At 42.0% G+C, this 16,847-nt stretch overlaps 1 protein-coding gene across 12 annotated transcripts in view; it reads right to left on the minus strand.

Annotated features, from left to right (window-relative positions):
* LOC120021349 (serine/threonine-protein kinase MARK2-like) overlaps positions 1 to 16,847 on the minus strand; it is a 31,159-nt gene that overhangs the window by 11,392 nt on the left and 2,920 nt on the right. For 5 of the 12 annotated variants that reach the window (XM_038965072.1, XM_038965068.1, XM_038965071.1 and 2 more), the window contains exons 2-11: positions 4,067 to 4,240; positions 3,657 to 3,710; positions 3,224 to 3,272; positions 2,685 to 2,750; positions 2,395 to 2,465; positions 2,231 to 2,311; positions 1,823 to 2,059; positions 1,598 to 1,717; positions 1,315 to 1,453; positions 58 to 170 (exon numbers count right to left, since the gene is read on the minus strand). In XM_038965072.1, coding sequence (XP_038821000.1) covers positions 58 to 170; positions 1,315 to 1,453; positions 1,598 to 1,717; positions 1,823 to 2,059; positions 2,231 to 2,311; positions 2,395 to 2,465; positions 2,685 to 2,750; positions 3,224 to 3,272; positions 3,657 to 3,710; positions 4,067 to 4,240 — 1,104 coding nt within the window. The remainder of the gene's footprint in view (positions 1 to 57; positions 171 to 1,314; positions 1,454 to 1,597; positions 1,718 to 1,822; positions 2,060 to 2,230; positions 2,312 to 2,394; positions 2,466 to 2,684; positions 2,751 to 3,223; positions 3,273 to 3,656; positions 3,711 to 4,066; positions 4,241 to 16,847) is intronic. The other 7 variants (XM_038965073.1, XM_038965070.1, XM_038965063.1 and 4 more) reach the window with 6 other exon arrangements.

Below are 16,847 nucleotides of genomic sequence, written 5' to 3' on the forward strand. Positions count from 1 at the left end.
CATGGCAGGAGTAGGACACAGTTCGCTCCTACAGATGTGAGTGTATACACTTTGTACCTCTGTGTTCCTGTAATCCAGTAATAGATATGTGGCCATGACTTCATTATATTTTTGGTTGACGAGGGAGTCCTGGATCTCCTCTGCAGAGTAGCCCATCTGCAACATGATATCTGGACAGAATGGATCAAATGTCAGCCTTACAACCACATCAAGGACAGAAGTACATTACACACACATGCATTGTAGACAAAGGCATATCAGAGACTACTTAACACAAGTCTAACATACTAGAAAGCAACAGGTCAATAGTTCTCTAACAAACATAGACAGGCGCATCGTTATATGGACAAAACAGTTCTATCGTACAGGCATATCACTTAATAAAACGGAAGGCAGCCAACAAGGACAGACATTAACAAAAAGTCTAGCATTTAGTTTGACTAAACATGTAGGCACATGCCAACACAGCAAAGGGCACGTTACGTAACAGAGACTAACGCTCAATTCCATTTTTAAGTGCATGATCACGCTGGAAATAGAGTGCATATGAGTGAATGAGAGAAAACAGACGGGCCGCAAGCGTCAAATTAGAAAGCAAGTATTTTTTTCTAATGTCTACGCGGAGCAATGCTGGTCAAATGAGTGGGTCGTTTGTAGAAAAGGAATTAGAGGAATTGTTATGATCTTCCATATGCTAGGTAGACTAAAGATGTAGTATAAAATGTACTGGGATGTAAGCAAAGGTTTGCCAGTCAAATAGGCTACATATTTGAAAACAATTGCAGCCTACATGTATTGATTTCAATCATAGGCATTTAGCCTAAGCAAACTACAGCTGGAAAACTCAAGGACTCCGATTTCAAGAGAGAACTGTTTATGTAGAAAGAACGAGACTTAATTGTTTATAAACGGCTCAGGTTTATTAGCTACAACATCCTGGTGAAGCTAGCAAGACAACAACTGTTAAGCCCAGGTATGGTGGCTCCTGTAGGACATAAGGTGAGTCAAAAGGAACTTGCAACAATAACTTCCAGGGGCTACAAAGTGAAAATATATATACATACATACACACATTTTACAGATTTTCATGACAATTGTGTCAGCATACGCTACGCAGTATATGTGAATCGACCATTCACTAGTCTCGCACGCTGTCTCTCCGTGTAATTTCAGCTTAAGACAGCACGTAAAATAAGACTGAAAAGATTCTGCACCTTCAGATAGAGGAGCCCTCCCCCAATTAGTGTGACCTCTAAACCCCGCCCCAGTAACCCATCTGCTGCAACCAACTCATCCACCAGACACCTGCCCCACCTCTCTTCCACCCCCCCGCTCGGTCGGGGTTCTGACCTGTCCTCTTGGGGTCCTTATAGTCTGGCTGGGGCTCGATGAAGGGCTTCAGCTCCTCCTCCTCATGGCCTACATTCATCCAGCGGTCCTTCATGATCTGCTGCTGGACACAAGCAGAGAGAAGAGGGAGGACAGAGATGTAGGGTTGATGGAAGACGGGAAACAAAGCACTAACAGTAGCGTTATAGTCGTCTACACAGTGTATCCAATGGAGGAAATAACAGTGGCTAGATGAGGTACTATTAACCTCCAGGCTGCCCCTCTTGGTTGGGTTGAGAATGAGGAACTTCTTGAGCAGGTTCTCGCAGTCTGTGGACATGTAGAACGGAATCCTATACTTCCCCCGCAAAACCCGTTCACGCAGCTCCTAAAGGGAAGACAAGCACAAAAAACAAGGATAAGGGTAGCTAGGTATTCAAGACCATTACTCGTTTTCCATGTATCCCTTCCTCTTTCACAGTTCCCTGCTCACCTTGAGGTTCTGCCCGTCGAAGGGCAGAGAGCCGCTGACCAGTGTGTAGAGGATGACCCCCAGGCTCCAGACGTCCACCTCGGGCCCGTCATACTTCTTCCCTTGGAACAGCTCCGGAGCAGCGTAGGGCGGGGAGCCACAAAAAGTGTCCAGCTTGTTCCCCATGGTGAACTCATTGCTGAAACCAAAGTCTGCGATCTTGATGTTCATGTCAGCATCTAGGAGTAGGTTCTCTGCCTGGAAAAAGAGTGTTAATTATTGATACAAGTTTCTGTAACATTCTTTTAAAAACATTTCCAACACCATACCTCATAATGTAATGATCTTGATCTGTCACTTTGAATTGGATCCATAAATCTCTCCATCTGCACACAAAAAACACCTGCCACATTTCTTGTCTATCCTCACCTTTAGGTCTCTGTGTACAATGCACTTCTGGTGGCAGTACTGTACCGCTGAAACTATCTGTAGCAAGAGAAGGAGCAACAGCTAGGATGACAATTCCCTTTTAAACAGTATTGTCAAAACAGTGTCAAAAACAGAAAAGAAACCAGCAGACAAAAGGGTCTCACCTGTCTAAATTTGGCTCTGGCCTCTTTCTCCTTCATTCTCCCGTGAGCAACAAGGTAATCAAACACCTCACCTGAGGGGGATAGAGGGGTGAGATAGAACGTAGGGGAGTGTTGAAGGAACAAAAAAGCAGTGGAGACACAAAAGAGGATGAAAGGACAAGTGTGGAACAGAGTGCATGTGAATAGAGTGAGACAGAACTGGGACTTAGCATTGATGTTATTACAGAGGCTGAGAACAGAATTTCAGGTTGAGTGGTGTGTTGAAAAAATTGTCTTGTGCCTTTACTCACCTCCACTGGCATACTCCATGATCAAGTACAGTGTCTTCTCAGTCTCAATAACTTCAAATAACTTAACTACAGGAAAAAAATTAAAAAAGACGAGAAGGAAAAGAGCGGAAAGTTCAATCCAATCAAGACAACACTAAGGCTGGGCGATATGGCCAAAATATATCATGGTATTTGTTAAAAAATGGACAGTATTTTATGTTTTATAGAGAGAGAGGGGGAGAGTGATGACTCAAGTAGCGAAGTAGACTATAAAAATGGAAGTTACACACAACATATCACATTTAACAAACATTCAAATAACGTTATAGAAGGTAAAGTAAAAACCCAAACCGGTCCGTGCATCAATACTGTTAAAATACGGTACACCGCCCAGCCCTGGACAACAGCAATCACAACATAGCTGTCAATTTCTTAGTATATGCTCAATATTCTCAGAAAAGCATCTGCTCAAGAATAAGCAGGCAGAACACAAACATGTTTCTGTCATTTGGTTGGGGATTGATGAGAATCTTAAAAGGGGAGGGCAGCCCAAAGCTCACCGATATTTGGATGATTCAACAACTTCATGATCCTCACTTCACGAAACAGCTATGCACAGGAGAACAAATAGACAAGACATTAACAGAGGATCAATCAGTTTATATCAAACCAGTTTATATCAAACAAAGTCAGTTTTTTCTATATAATTTTTACTCGTATTCTCCAAAACTATATCTATGCGCAAATCACTGTGTGGGAGTCTTCGTGCATATACTGAGGACAGTACTGGCACCACACCCAAACCCTCACCACAGGAAGTACTTGGGTCTAATTTCCTGTAATTACCGCCATATCCTGCCCTAAGCCCTTTGGAAGGAACTGCCATCTACATTGATTTCAGCGTAATTTTTTCTATTTCAGAAATAAAAACACTATCCGAACACAAATCAAAACAACCACATGGCATTACACATAGCATCTACTTGCACTCACCTTTTGGAGACTGGAAGAGTTAAGTTGCGTTTTGTCAATGATTTTCACAGCCACCTTTAGGAGAAAAAAACAATGATGTTAGACATGAGTAGAACCGCAGACTTAGTATAAACCACCCATCAGTGGAAAGAGCTGGATGAAGACTTTCCCCCACTCTACTGCACTCTGTTTCATTTATCCATGTGCTGCCCCACTCCCAGCAACCACATCACACGTTGTTAGCATATTAAAGAACTGGCAGTTACATGTTCACAATCCACTGATCCATCCTCAAGAGATCAGAATGTTAGGGATATGGGTCAGGGATATGGGTGAAGTAGGATCCTTCACAATGATCAAACCACATCCAACAGAGGATCAAAACATCACAGTCAGTAAATCCAAAATGCTTGGACTTGTTTAGATCTCACCTCTTTCCCTGTGAGGACATGCCGGGCCAGTTTGACCTTGGCAAAGTTGCCCTTGCCAATGGTCTTTAGCAGCCGGTAGTTGCCAATGTGTGGCTGCTCGTCTGCCGTCGTGGGGACAGAATTCCGGCACCGCGGCATATTGGGACGCCCGCCTGCCTTGGACTCAGAGGGAGACTGAAAGAGGGGAACAAAGCATTCTCTTAGGCATACGCAACACCTCACTCACAAAACCAGACAATGTTTTTCAGAATCCCATTAAAGGCGAAAGAGCCTTGGTCTCAAGGATACCTCAGAAACACAACTGTGAGCATAACTTGATACTGGCCAATAATGTTGATCTGTCAATCTACATAGTCACCCCAGCTCTTAGCTAATGAGGATTTTCCTGACACTGACTGAGGGTATTTGTCTCTGCTAGCAGCTCAAATCCACACTGACAAGCAAACAGGACAGAGGGAGAGAAAGTGTGAGGGGGGGGAATGAAGAGTGACTCACAAGAAGATGAAAGAGCAGACGGAACAGAAGGAAGGGGGTGGGGGCTGATTGAGGGAGTAAAGGAGAGCAGGGGGAAAAAGGTGAAGGGTACCATATGCATGTGGGCAAAAGAGGTAGTTAAGAGTGTGGGAGCCCCAGAAAACAAGGAAGAGAAAGTGATGGGGGGGGGTTTACATGTCTCTGCATTCACAAACACTGAATTGTACCCCATTTGCGCACTCCCTCCCCCTCTGTATGACTGACGTGTGTGAGAAGGTTGTTACTTTGTGAGCATATGTAAGAGGACAGAAAAGCTATTGTTGACATGGCAAAGTTCTATGTTGTGTGTGGTTTGTGCCACATGGACCTTAGTTTCCATGTTCTGGGCCCGAGGCGTCCCTACTATTCTGCAATTTTACAATTAGAAAATAGGACAGATTCTTCTTAAGACCACAGGATTATTAATAAATTGACAGTTGACAAACAGCATTGTTGTGAAATAGAAGTCCAGTTCTGCTCCTCTCTAGTGGTCATATTCCAAGAGAAAACAAAAAGCAGGGGCTATGAGACAAATACAGTACGTCACATTTCCCAACAAGCCATGCTCTTACCTCCCTGTAAGAAAGAAAACAGCACTCCACATAAAAATAAAAATATGGAAAACAAATGCACCAATATCCGCAATTAAAAGATGTGCCGGCTTTGTAAATGTTATATTATGTAACGCCTGTATGTCTGTGTGTCGTGGCCCTCCCCAGCCAGTTTTCATAGAGGGATAAAGCAGAAGCTTGTTGAAAGTCTGCCGGTAGAACCAGCAGAGCCTAACGTCACCTAAACGCTCCCTCCCACACACACACACACACACACAAAAGCAGACTCTGGCATAAACACATGAGGAAGTGCCTCATCACCTCAATGGCTACATACAGAGCAGAACAGGGTAAACCAGACTACCATACAACAACTGGCAGTGTGGTGACCTCGTTTTCATTTTGTATTTGTCTTGGCACTGGCAGACATGGTTTAGCCATCCCTCTACAGTGGGCTTGTTGTGTGAGGGACAGGCACCAAGTGTCTACTGTACAATGTCAAAGAGGTGTCTTGCACCCAGCTGATCTGCGAAGGAGCTCTGCAGTTACTGAGAGCGTGTCAGCAATGCAGTCTGCAGTCCACAAACACAGCTTTGACCTTCAGCACAGTAGCCAGCACTTCAATCACACTCGCCGAGGTTGGCACACACTGGGACACAGATAGAAGCACATTGACAAAGATCAAACAAACATGCATAAATAAAAAGACGTGTTCAGAAATACAACATATCCTACAGACAACACCGAACAGAGAGCAATGCAGACATACCGTCAGTCATGGGAAGCTCAGCTCCAGGGCTGACTGACAGCGAGAGACAGAGACAGGCTGAGGAGAGAGCAGCCAGGAGGAGCCTGAGAGACTGGAGGGTCTCATCACATATACATGTCTCTCTGTTCAGATCATGATCAGCCTCAGGTGGAAAGAGGGGCATGACAAGAACCACAAACACTTGAAGATGACACATTTGAAATTCATGTCTCTACAGAGCCGGTAGCATTAGAGCAAAACCTCACTGATCAGTGGGCTACCATTCTGTCAAAAGACTCATTCATCGATATGCACAAAACATCTACACATGCAAATGTAGTTGACCTGTTATTTTTATGCTTGAATTGGGACTTGTGGACTCCATCAAGTGCTAACAGTAGCTGATGTACTGACCAGACAGCTGGGTCGTTCCACCTCAAAAAGCACAAGAGTATTGACACACCATCTGTGTTCTCAAATTGTTTCTATTAGAAACAGATAAGATTAGCATTCCTGCAACATTATTTTGTTGAAATATAATTTTATCTAATTAATTAACGTAATTGAATATACCACAATCAGCTATTTTAATTTCTAGGATTCTTATAATATTGAATAAATATAGTACCCAACATCCGATTTGGACCAAACTTTTTTTTCTAACAATGAGTTAGACATGAGGATTCCAAATAAATATCTAAAAGACACCCACGGACCCCCATGCCAATCCCACCCCAACAATGAGTTTATAGTATCAGTTCTCTGACAAGTAGTATAGAGCTTTGTTTCTTCATCCTATGTAATGTGTTCTCTGTGATTTTTTTCTGTTCAGAGAAAGTCATTAAAGTTGTTGGATTTACATCCCATTGTACATCCTGATATTACCAAGTTCTGACCACTATATGGTGCTGTTCCTGCTATTAGTTCATAATCTTAAGAATCTCCCACCTTCATTGTTAAAGGGATAGTTCACCCAAATGACTTTTTTTTTATCCTGTAAGCTGTCTATGGACCAGAGGGGTATGCTACGAAGCAGTTTTGAGGAGTTAACTAGATAACTTTGGTCAACTGAGTTCCACTTGGGATATCCGGTCATTCGAAAGTTGCTCACCTTTTATCCAGGTAAATTTCTATGGCAACGAATCCTTCAGAACTAACCTGCTCCAGGGAAGGCTAACTCACAGTTAACTCCACTTACCCTAAATTAAATGAGAGCCACAAGTTGAGGACCAATTAAATCAGATCCCCCCCCCCCCCCCCCATCATCCACTTAATTTGAGGAAGACTGATTAAATATTTTATTGATGAATTTTGTTGTGTTAAAAAAATTACATTACACATTTACTAATGACAGAATGCAATAAAATTTACGCACAATAACCCTTTTGTATGACTTAAATTATTTTATCAATAGGAGTTGGGAAAAAGGTGCTTGTGCATTGATAAGCACACCAATGTCAGCATTAACGACAAGTAATAAAATAAACACCGCACTTTTAAAAGCCTATTTCACACCATAGCCTGCTGAATTAGCAACATGGCATTGGCTCGCCCATGGATGAATGTTTCAGCATTGTCTCAATGACTAGCCACGTGGGACATGCAGTTACAAGCCTGCTAGAGTTGGCAGCAGGCGGACGAGCAATATCCAGTCGTAGTACAGATGAAGCATGAGCTGGAATGTGAAGCTAACTAAAGCTGGTTAGCTTTAGAAAACCCAGAGTAGATCTTGCTTGATTCGTAGGATACCCCTCTGGCAGGGATTCCGTTACAAAAATGCGGTGCCGGACTTTTGATCAGCAGGCCTTTTATATTTACCGGACCCATATGCATTGGGTGCGTAACCTGATCAGGGATTCCACCCACAGTGCTCAGAATGACAGAAATCACATTTAGATTATGGTAATTCATCTTAACAAAACATGCAATGGCGTGTGTCCTTACCGAATTCCAAAGGATAATTTAAAGATGTTATTATAACTGTCCACATTTAGTTTCTCAGCCAACAGGACAAGTACCAAACAGCAAAATCACTAGCCTAAGTTAATCTACACTGCTCAAAAAAATAAAGGGAACACTTAAACAACACAATGTAACTCCAAGTCAATCACACTTCTGTGAAATCAAACTGTCCACTTAGGAAGCAACACTGATTGACAATAAATGTCACATGCTGTTGTGCAAATGGAATAGACAACAGGTGGAAATTATAGGCAATTAGCAAGACACCCCCAATAAAGGAGTGGTTCTGCAGGTGGTGACCACAGACCACTTCTCAGTTCCTATGCTTCCTGGCTGATGTTTTGGTCACTTTTGAATGCTGGCGGTGCTTTCACTCTAGTGGCAGCATGAGACGGAGTCTACAACCCACACAAGTGGCTCAGGTAGTGCAGCTCATCCAGGATGGCACATCAATGCGAGCTGTGGCAAGAAGGTTTGCTGTGTCTGTCAGCGTAGTGTCCAGAGCATGGAGGCGCTACCAGGAGACAGGCCAGTACATCAGGAGACGTGGAGGAGGCCGTAGGAGGGCAACAACCCAGCAGCAGGACCGCTACCTCCGCCTTTGTGCAAGGAGAAGCAGGAGGAGCACTGCCAGAGCCCTGCAAAATGACCTCCAGCAGGCCACAAATGTGCATGTGTCTGCTCAAACGGTCAGAAACAGACTCCATGAGGGTGGTATGAGGGCAATACGTCCACAGGTGGGGGTTGTGCTTACAGCCCAACACCGTGCAGGACGTTTGGCATTTGCCAGAGAACACCAAGATTGGCAAATTCGCCACTGGTGCCCTGTGCTCTTCACAGATGAAAGCAGGTTCACACTGAGCACATGTGACAGACATGACAGAGTCTGGAGACGCCGTGGAGAACGTTCTGCTGCCTGCAACATCCTCCAGCATGACCGGTTTGGCGGTGGGTCAGTCATGGTGTGGGGTGGCATTTCTTTGGGGGGCCGCACAGCCCTCCATGTGCTCGCCAGAGGTAGCCTGACTGCCATTAGGTACAGAGATGAGATCCTCAGACCCCTTGTGAGACCATATGCTGGTGCGGTTGGCCCTGGGTTCCTCCTAATGCAAGACAATGCTAGACCTCATGTGGCTGGAGTGTGTCAGCAGTTCCTGCAAGAGGAAGGCATTGATGCTATGGACTGGCCCGCCCGTTCCCCAGACCTGAATCCAATTGAGCACATCATGTCTCGCTCCATCCACCAACGCCACGTTGCACCACAGACTGTCCAGGAGTTGGCGGATGCTTTAGTCCAGGTCTGGGAGGAGATCCCTCAGGAGACCATCCGCCACCTCATCAGGAGCATGCCCAGGCGTTGTAGGGAGGTCATACAGGCACGTGGAGGCCACACACACTACTGAGCCTCATTTTGACTTGTTTTAAGGACATTACATCAAAGTTGGATCAGCCTGTAGTGTGGTTTTCCACTTTAATTTTGAGTGTGACTCCAAATCCAGACCTCCATGGGTTGATAAATTTGATTTCCATTGATAATTTTTGTGTGATTTTGTTGTCAGCACATTCAACTATGTAAAGAAAAGTATTTAATAAGAATATTTCATTCATTCAGATCTAGGATGTGTTATTTTAGTGTTCCCTTTTTTTTTTGAGCAGTGTACTATCCCTCATAGTAGAAAAGTTTACCTATTCTATCGGTCAGCTTGTCGTTCTGAGCGAGATATAAAATCACCCATTCCAAACAGACTCTGGGACAGCTGTGGAACGATAGGTCCCAAATTCATTCAACCAGTTGGCCTAGGCTACATCCAAAAAACAAACCACAATGTTTAGCTTAAAAAGTTAACATTTCTTCACATTAAAAACACCGCATGGAACACAAGGCAGTAAGCTACGCACAAATGTTCATTCCATAATGCAATTAATGGGAAAACACTTGTCAAAAGCACACCGCACGTGCGAGTGGTTTCATGAGACAGATGAAAATATCCATTAGAAATTGAGAAAGAGAGGAGATCTAAAGATGCAACAATTAACATTGGTTGCTAATATGATTAGGATTGTGCTTTTGGCTACTGGACAATGAAAGAAAGTTGATTTGAAAACCAATAGAATTAAATAAATAGGCTACTGGTTTCAATGGCATAAGTAAGACTTTAAAAAATAATTGTCTGCACGTTTGGTTGGATTTTGGCTAAGCTACTTTGAAGCAAGTCAAGACATGCCTCAATTATGAAGTAAAACGTTCAAGTTTCAAACAATTAAGTACACGTTTCAAAATGCATACTGACTCCAGCTCATCGCAAAGTGGTGTGAGACACACTGAAGCCTGCCTACTTACCTATGCACTTGAATTGCAAATAGGAAGCGTACTTTAAAGGTTGAGGGAAAAAATTATAATACCTAATCTTAAATCTTGGCCATCAAAACTGTTTAACACGCAGTTGCATTTAAAATGTTGCACAATGATTGGGCTTATAAAAGCACGTTTCACTCCAGCTGCAACGAACGCGCTGTGTGATGAGCTGTAACAGCAGTTCTGGCGCTACATCGACTACTTGTTCCAGACAAAAGCCGGCTACTACCGGCTAATGGAAACCCTGCCCTCTGGAATGACAGCAACCAATGCTTTGGTTGTTTACTTGGCTACCGTTTCAAATGCTAACTTTAAAAAAAATGCGTGTTAAATATCCAATGCAAGTCAATGGTACCGATATTTGCATTTTCACGCCCAAAACATCCAAACAGTGGCTAGGTAAACAAAACCAAAACATGGGCTGCTGTCATACCTGGTCCATAGACTGCTTACAGGGTAAGAAATCAATATGTAAATGGTGTAATTTGGGTGAACTATCCCTTTAACAATGGGCAGGGTTCTTAAAAATAATCACCTTATAGCAGGAACACCACCATCTAGTGGACAGAACCTGGTAATATCAGGATGGGACATAAACCCAACTTCAATGGGAAAAAAACTATTAGATAAGATGAAGAAACAATACTTGCCAAACATAGATAACTGTTACTATATACTCATTGTTGGGGTGGGATTGGCATGGGGTGTGAGGGGTCCGTGGATGGCTTTTCACCACTTAACTGGATTCCTCATGTCTTACTCATTGTTTGAAAAAAAGTTTGTTCCAAATGGAATGTTAGGTAGGCTACTATAATTATTGGATATAATATTAATCCTATAAAGTAAAAATGGCCAATTTGGGTGCAACCAATAGCTTAATTTCTCAGATCAAATTATATTTCAACAAAATAATGCTTTCGGAATGCTTATCTTATGTTTCTAACTACAGAAAATATTTCAGAACAATCTGAGATGGTGGGTGTCATGGCTTGCTGAAATGAATGACCCAGCTACCATTCACCTTTAAACCTGTTGAGGACAGAGGGCGCTGTTTTCACTTTGGGGGAAAAACGTGCCCAATTTAAACGGCCTCGTACTCAATTCTTGCTCGTACAATATGCATATTATTATTACTATTGGATAGAAAACACTCTAGTTTCTAAAACCGTTTGAATTATATCTGTGAGTAAAACAGAACTCATTTGGCACAAACTTCCTGACCAGGAAGTGGAAAATCTGAAATCGATGCTCTCTTCTAGGTCCTGCCTATAAATGGGCATGATACGTATTAGTATACATGCACGTCATACACCTTCCCCTGGATGTCAAGAGGCGGTGAGAGAAGAAATGGAGTGTTTATCTTGGTCTGAAGTGGAATGAATCCTCTTGGAATGACGTGTCACCCATTTCCTGTTTTCAGGAAGGCGCGAGGTTGGACCTGGAATTGCCTTCTGAAAAGCTTTCGTTATAGGCGACTACTATCTCCGGCTTTGATTTTATTTGATACATGTGACAATATCATCGTAAAGTATGTTTTTTCAATATAGTTTTATTAGATTTTTGAAATTTATTCGGGACGTTAGGCGTGTTGCGTTGTGTGCCTTTGTTCAGAAAGGAGAGCTTCGCGCCACTTGGCTAGTGCGCTTGCTAATTCAAGAGGGAGAAAGGACGTTCTAAATCCAAACAACGATTGTTCTTGACAAAGGACACCTTGTACAACATTCTGATGGAAGATCAGCAAAAGTAGGACCCATTTTATGATGCTATTTCATATATCTGTCGAACATGTGAAATAGTCGTTTGCGGCCAGGTTTTGGGCACGCTCTCGCCATAACGTAAACTGCATATCGTAATGAAGTTATTTTTAGAATTCTAACACGGCGATTGCATTAAGAACTAGTGTATCTATCATTTCCTATACAACATGTATTTTTTAGTTATGTTTATGAATAGCTATTTGGTCAGAATATGTGTGTCAGAAAAAGTGTCAGAAAAAAATCCGGACGTTGTGGGAAAAAGTAGCTACGTTAGCACAATGTATAACCACTGATTTCAGCTCTAAATATGCACATTTTCGAACAAAACATACGTGTATGTATAACCTGATGTTATAGGACTGTCATCTGAGGAAGCATATCAAGGTTAGTCAAAAATTATATATCTTTTACTGGTTTGTTACGATCGCTAACTTTTGCTGCTGGGAAATGGCTTGTGTTTCTGGCTATTGTGGTAAGCTAATATAACGCTATATTGTGTTTTCGCTGTAAAACACTTAAGAAATCGGAAATATTGGCTGGAATCACAAGATGCCTGTCTTTCATTTGCTGTACACTATGTATTTTTCAGAAATGTTTTATGATGAGTATTTAGGTATTTGGCATTGGTGTCTGTAATTATTCTGTCTGCTTTCGGTGCAATTTCTGATTGTAGCTGCAATGTAAACTATGATTTATACCTGAAATATGCACATTTTTCGAACAAAACATAGATTTATTGAATAACATGTTATAAGACTGTCATCTGATGAAGTTGGTTCTTGGTTAGTTAGGTTGGCTTTGTGCATGCTACCTGTGCTGTGAAAAATGTCTGTCCTTTTTTGTATTTGGTGGTGAGCTAACATAAATATACGTGCTGTTTTCACTGTAAAACATTTTAAAAAATCGGACATGTTGGCTGGATTCACAAGATGTGTACCTTTCATTTGCTGTATTGGACTTGTTAATGTGTGAAAGTTAAATATTTCTAAAAAATATATTTTGAATTTCGCGCTCTGCCTTTTCAGTGGAATGTGGGAGGAGTTCCGCTGGCGGAACGCCAGAGCAGTACAGGTTAAGGAACCTTGTCAGTTCCTCTATGAAGAGACACTTCAGCCATGCTCTATGACACTGGTGTGGACAAAAGTTCAGATTCACCCTGATCAGTCAGGCTACAAATTCTGTCAAAAGAATCATCCACACATGGAAAAAAGTTGACCTTCTACTCTCCATTAATGCTTGCAGTGGGACTTGTGTACTCAATGGTTGACAGTAGCATTAGCACTGACCAGCCTGCTACCACTCAGTAGGTTCCGGAACATTGTCACTTCCTCTATAAAGAACGACTTCAGCCATGCTCTATGACGACGGTGTAGACAGAGTTCAGAGTTCAAAATGTCAAATCTAATTTTATTGGTCACATACACATATTTAGCAGATGTAGTGAAATGCTTGTGTTCCTAGCTCCAACAGTGCAGTAGTATCTAAAAACGATTCACAACAATACAGGTCTGTGTCCCCCTCGTTACAGATTTCAAAGCATAAAGGGGTGTTGAGTTGATGGCTTGGATAGATGACCAAGAACATGTCTCAGGCTAAAATAGGACACAGACACATGCAGCACGCACAGCCAGGCTCTCCAGAGAGCCAGACAGACCTGTTCATCCCAATGCTGAAGACAAAGTATGTTTGGTTAATTTGAGGAAGTATTGCAATTACACCCCCCGCCAAAAAAAATGAAAAAAAAGTCTGAAATGGCCGACAAAGACAAGGTCAGCAGTAGCCCTGGTGAGAAAAGGCAGGGGAGGGAGCAGCCCGATGGACAAGAGCTGACATGCTCAGACAGCTGTGCCAGAGAATCGAAAGAAAAAGGGGATGAAATGAGGGGAAAAAGATAAAAAATAAAAAGGTCAAGGATTCCCCATGACTAAAGAAAAAACAACAGGAAGTATAACTTGGTGTTGAGTTTTAAGGAGAGGTTGGTTGTAGTTGTGCAACAAATGAGCAAATCAGTGTAGTAGTCTCTCTGTACCACACCCTTTATAAAACCACCCAAAACCTTTACCTTGTGTCAAATGACCTAATGCACTTCCTTCTCCCTCTTACTCACACACAGTGAAACAAGATGAATGTGCTCAGTAACTATTACTGTAGTAACTCCGACCAGAATTTAACCTGAAAACCTTGACAGGATGGACACAAGTGTCTGCTCTGGTCACTCCACACATCAAATCAAAGTTTGTTGGCCGTGTACACATATGTTACAGCGTGCGTGTTACTAGCTCGTAACAGTGCAGTAAAATGTCAAACAAGTACACAAATAATAAAGAATCAAACTCGAAACAAGTACGTCAGAATTAATCCAACACTATCAGTAATTCAAATGCAATCTGTGTGAAATCATAGACCCATGAACTGGCTCTACCCATCTCCCTTGTCAACCAATCTCCATAGCCCAGCTTAACCCATCATTAACCCATGTATTGCCTTAGCCTTGCAGTCACTTTACATATAGAGTTGACTGTACGATTCAATCACTAAGACCGCACTCAACAAGCTGTATAAGGTCATAAGCAAACAAGAGAATGCTCGCTCAGAAGCGGTGCTCCTATTTCCCGGGGACTTTAATGCAGGAAAACTTAAATCCGTTTTAACTAATTCTACCAGCATGCCACATGTGCAACCAGAGGGGACGGGGGGGGAGATACATTTTTTTTATTTTTTATAATCAACTCTACCACCTTTACTCCACACATTGAGACAATTACAAAGCTCTCCCTCCATTTGGCTTCATCAATAAGTGCGTCGAAGACGTCATCCCCACAGTGACGGTGTGTACATATCCCAACCAGAATCCATGGATTACAGGCAACATCCGCACAGAGCTAAAGGCTAGAGCTGCTGCTTTCAAGGAGTGGGACAGTAATCCGGACACTTATAAGAAATCCCACCATGCCCTCCGACGAACCATCAAACAGGCAAAGCGTCAATACAAAATTAAACTTTTTACGCCCTGCTACTCACTGTTTATTATCTATGTCTATGCAGTCACCTTTAACCCTACCTACCTTGACTAACCTGTACACCTGCACATTGACTTGGTACCGGTACCACCTGTATATAGCCCCGTTATTATTTTATTGTGTTACTTTTCTTATTACTTTGGTTTATTACCAAATATTTTCTTAATTAAAAATATTATGTATTGTTGCCTAAGAGCTTGTAAGTAAGCACTTCACGGTAAGGTGAATACCTGTTGTATTCGGCAAATGACAAATAAAATTTGATCCTCTAAAACGTGGCCTGTTGCCACAACTGCACTCATGTTCTTTTACACTTCATTACATTCAACAATTGAGAACATAAAATTAGTTGGAGAAATTCGCAAGTTTGCTATGAGGTTGAAAAAATGCTTTAGTGTTGCTAAGATCAGATGGAATAGCGCTTCTCTGACAAAGTAGTTGTGCTGTGGTAGTGTTTCCATGGCAACCTACTGCCTAAAGTACCCAAATAATGTTGACTCATCCTATACTTGTATGTGTCCAAATCATAAAATTGGAAAGAAAAAAAAACACTTCAAGAACCAAACCTCAAACAGACTGTTTCAAAAATACTTGCTTTCCTCAGCGGATGATGTAATCCTCCTGAGGAGGATGAGCTGGCCAATCAACAGTATACTCGCATTAATATTTTTTATGACCAGTATATGCCCACACCATCCTGTTTTTGGTGTACACCCATACCATTCAAACACAGAAAAGCTGTTTAACATGCTTGGCCCACTTACCATTTTTTGGAATGAAAACTATTTAGCTCATATTGTAATTATTATAGGTCATATTTCCACACAAAAAAATCTGTAAACACCAGACAGTTACTTAAAACCTATCCCTTACTCTGCCTCCCCAACCTTCTCATATACACAGAAACACACTCACTTCAGTCTGGCTGTCCCCTCACGTCTCTCACTCTCGTCAAAATACTCAGAGCAAAGCATTCAATTCAGACTGAGCAATGCACAGTGAAACAAGCACACAAACACACTTTTAGAGCATCAGGAACCCTAGTTCTTTAACACATTTCACAGCAACTATCCGGTGTATGCGACAATACAAATAGAGGCCTAAACAAGTGAACATTTCATTTCTATTTTTTTTTAAATAAGCCTACTAGATAATTATAAAGTGGGTGTCCACGCTGTATCCTGGTTTAAATTCTGAATTGTTTTAGCAAATGTTATGCTACCCTTCAAAAGGAAAACTATTTCTTGCCTGCTACAAGAAAGAAGAAGAGAGGGTAAACAAAGTAAGACTGGCAGGGAGAGGGAGAAGAACTGGTAAATAAAGGAGGTGTGTGAGCCAGCTTGTCATTTATCTGGGTATTAATATCACACCATGGCTATTTCCAGTCAGGGTAGAGGCAGCAAGAACCACAAATAGACACCAACTGAGCTCTCCCTCCAGTCACCTCTTCCTCTCCATACTCTACTACTGTACACTTCTGTCAGAAGCATTTAACTCAAAAACATGACAGTAAAAACATCCTGAAATCAAAACACATGGCATAGTGGAACTATGGGGGAGAGAAATGTTCATTTTCTACCCACTGGGGCTCTGGTTTTGTAAATTCTAGGACAATACATTAAAAGGGATACTTCAGGAGTTTGGCAATGAAGCCCTTTAATCTACATCCCAAGAGTCAAATGAACTTGTGGATACCATTTGTATGTCTCTGCGTGCTGTTTTAAAGAATGATGCTAACTAGCGTTAGTGCAATTACTGAAAATGTATGGTAACTGCTAGCATGCTAGTAGATAACATAGACTTCCAGTCATTGCGCTAATGCTAGTTAGCATTGGCTCACAAAACTACCTCTGACTTCCTTTATACTGGATGCA

Source organism: Salvelinus namaycush, chromosome 26, assembly GCF_016432855.1.
Source record: "Salvelinus namaycush isolate Seneca chromosome 26, SaNama_1.0, whole genome shotgun sequence".
NCBI lineage: Eukaryota > Metazoa > Chordata > Actinopteri > Salmoniformes > Salmonidae > Salvelinus > Salvelinus namaycush.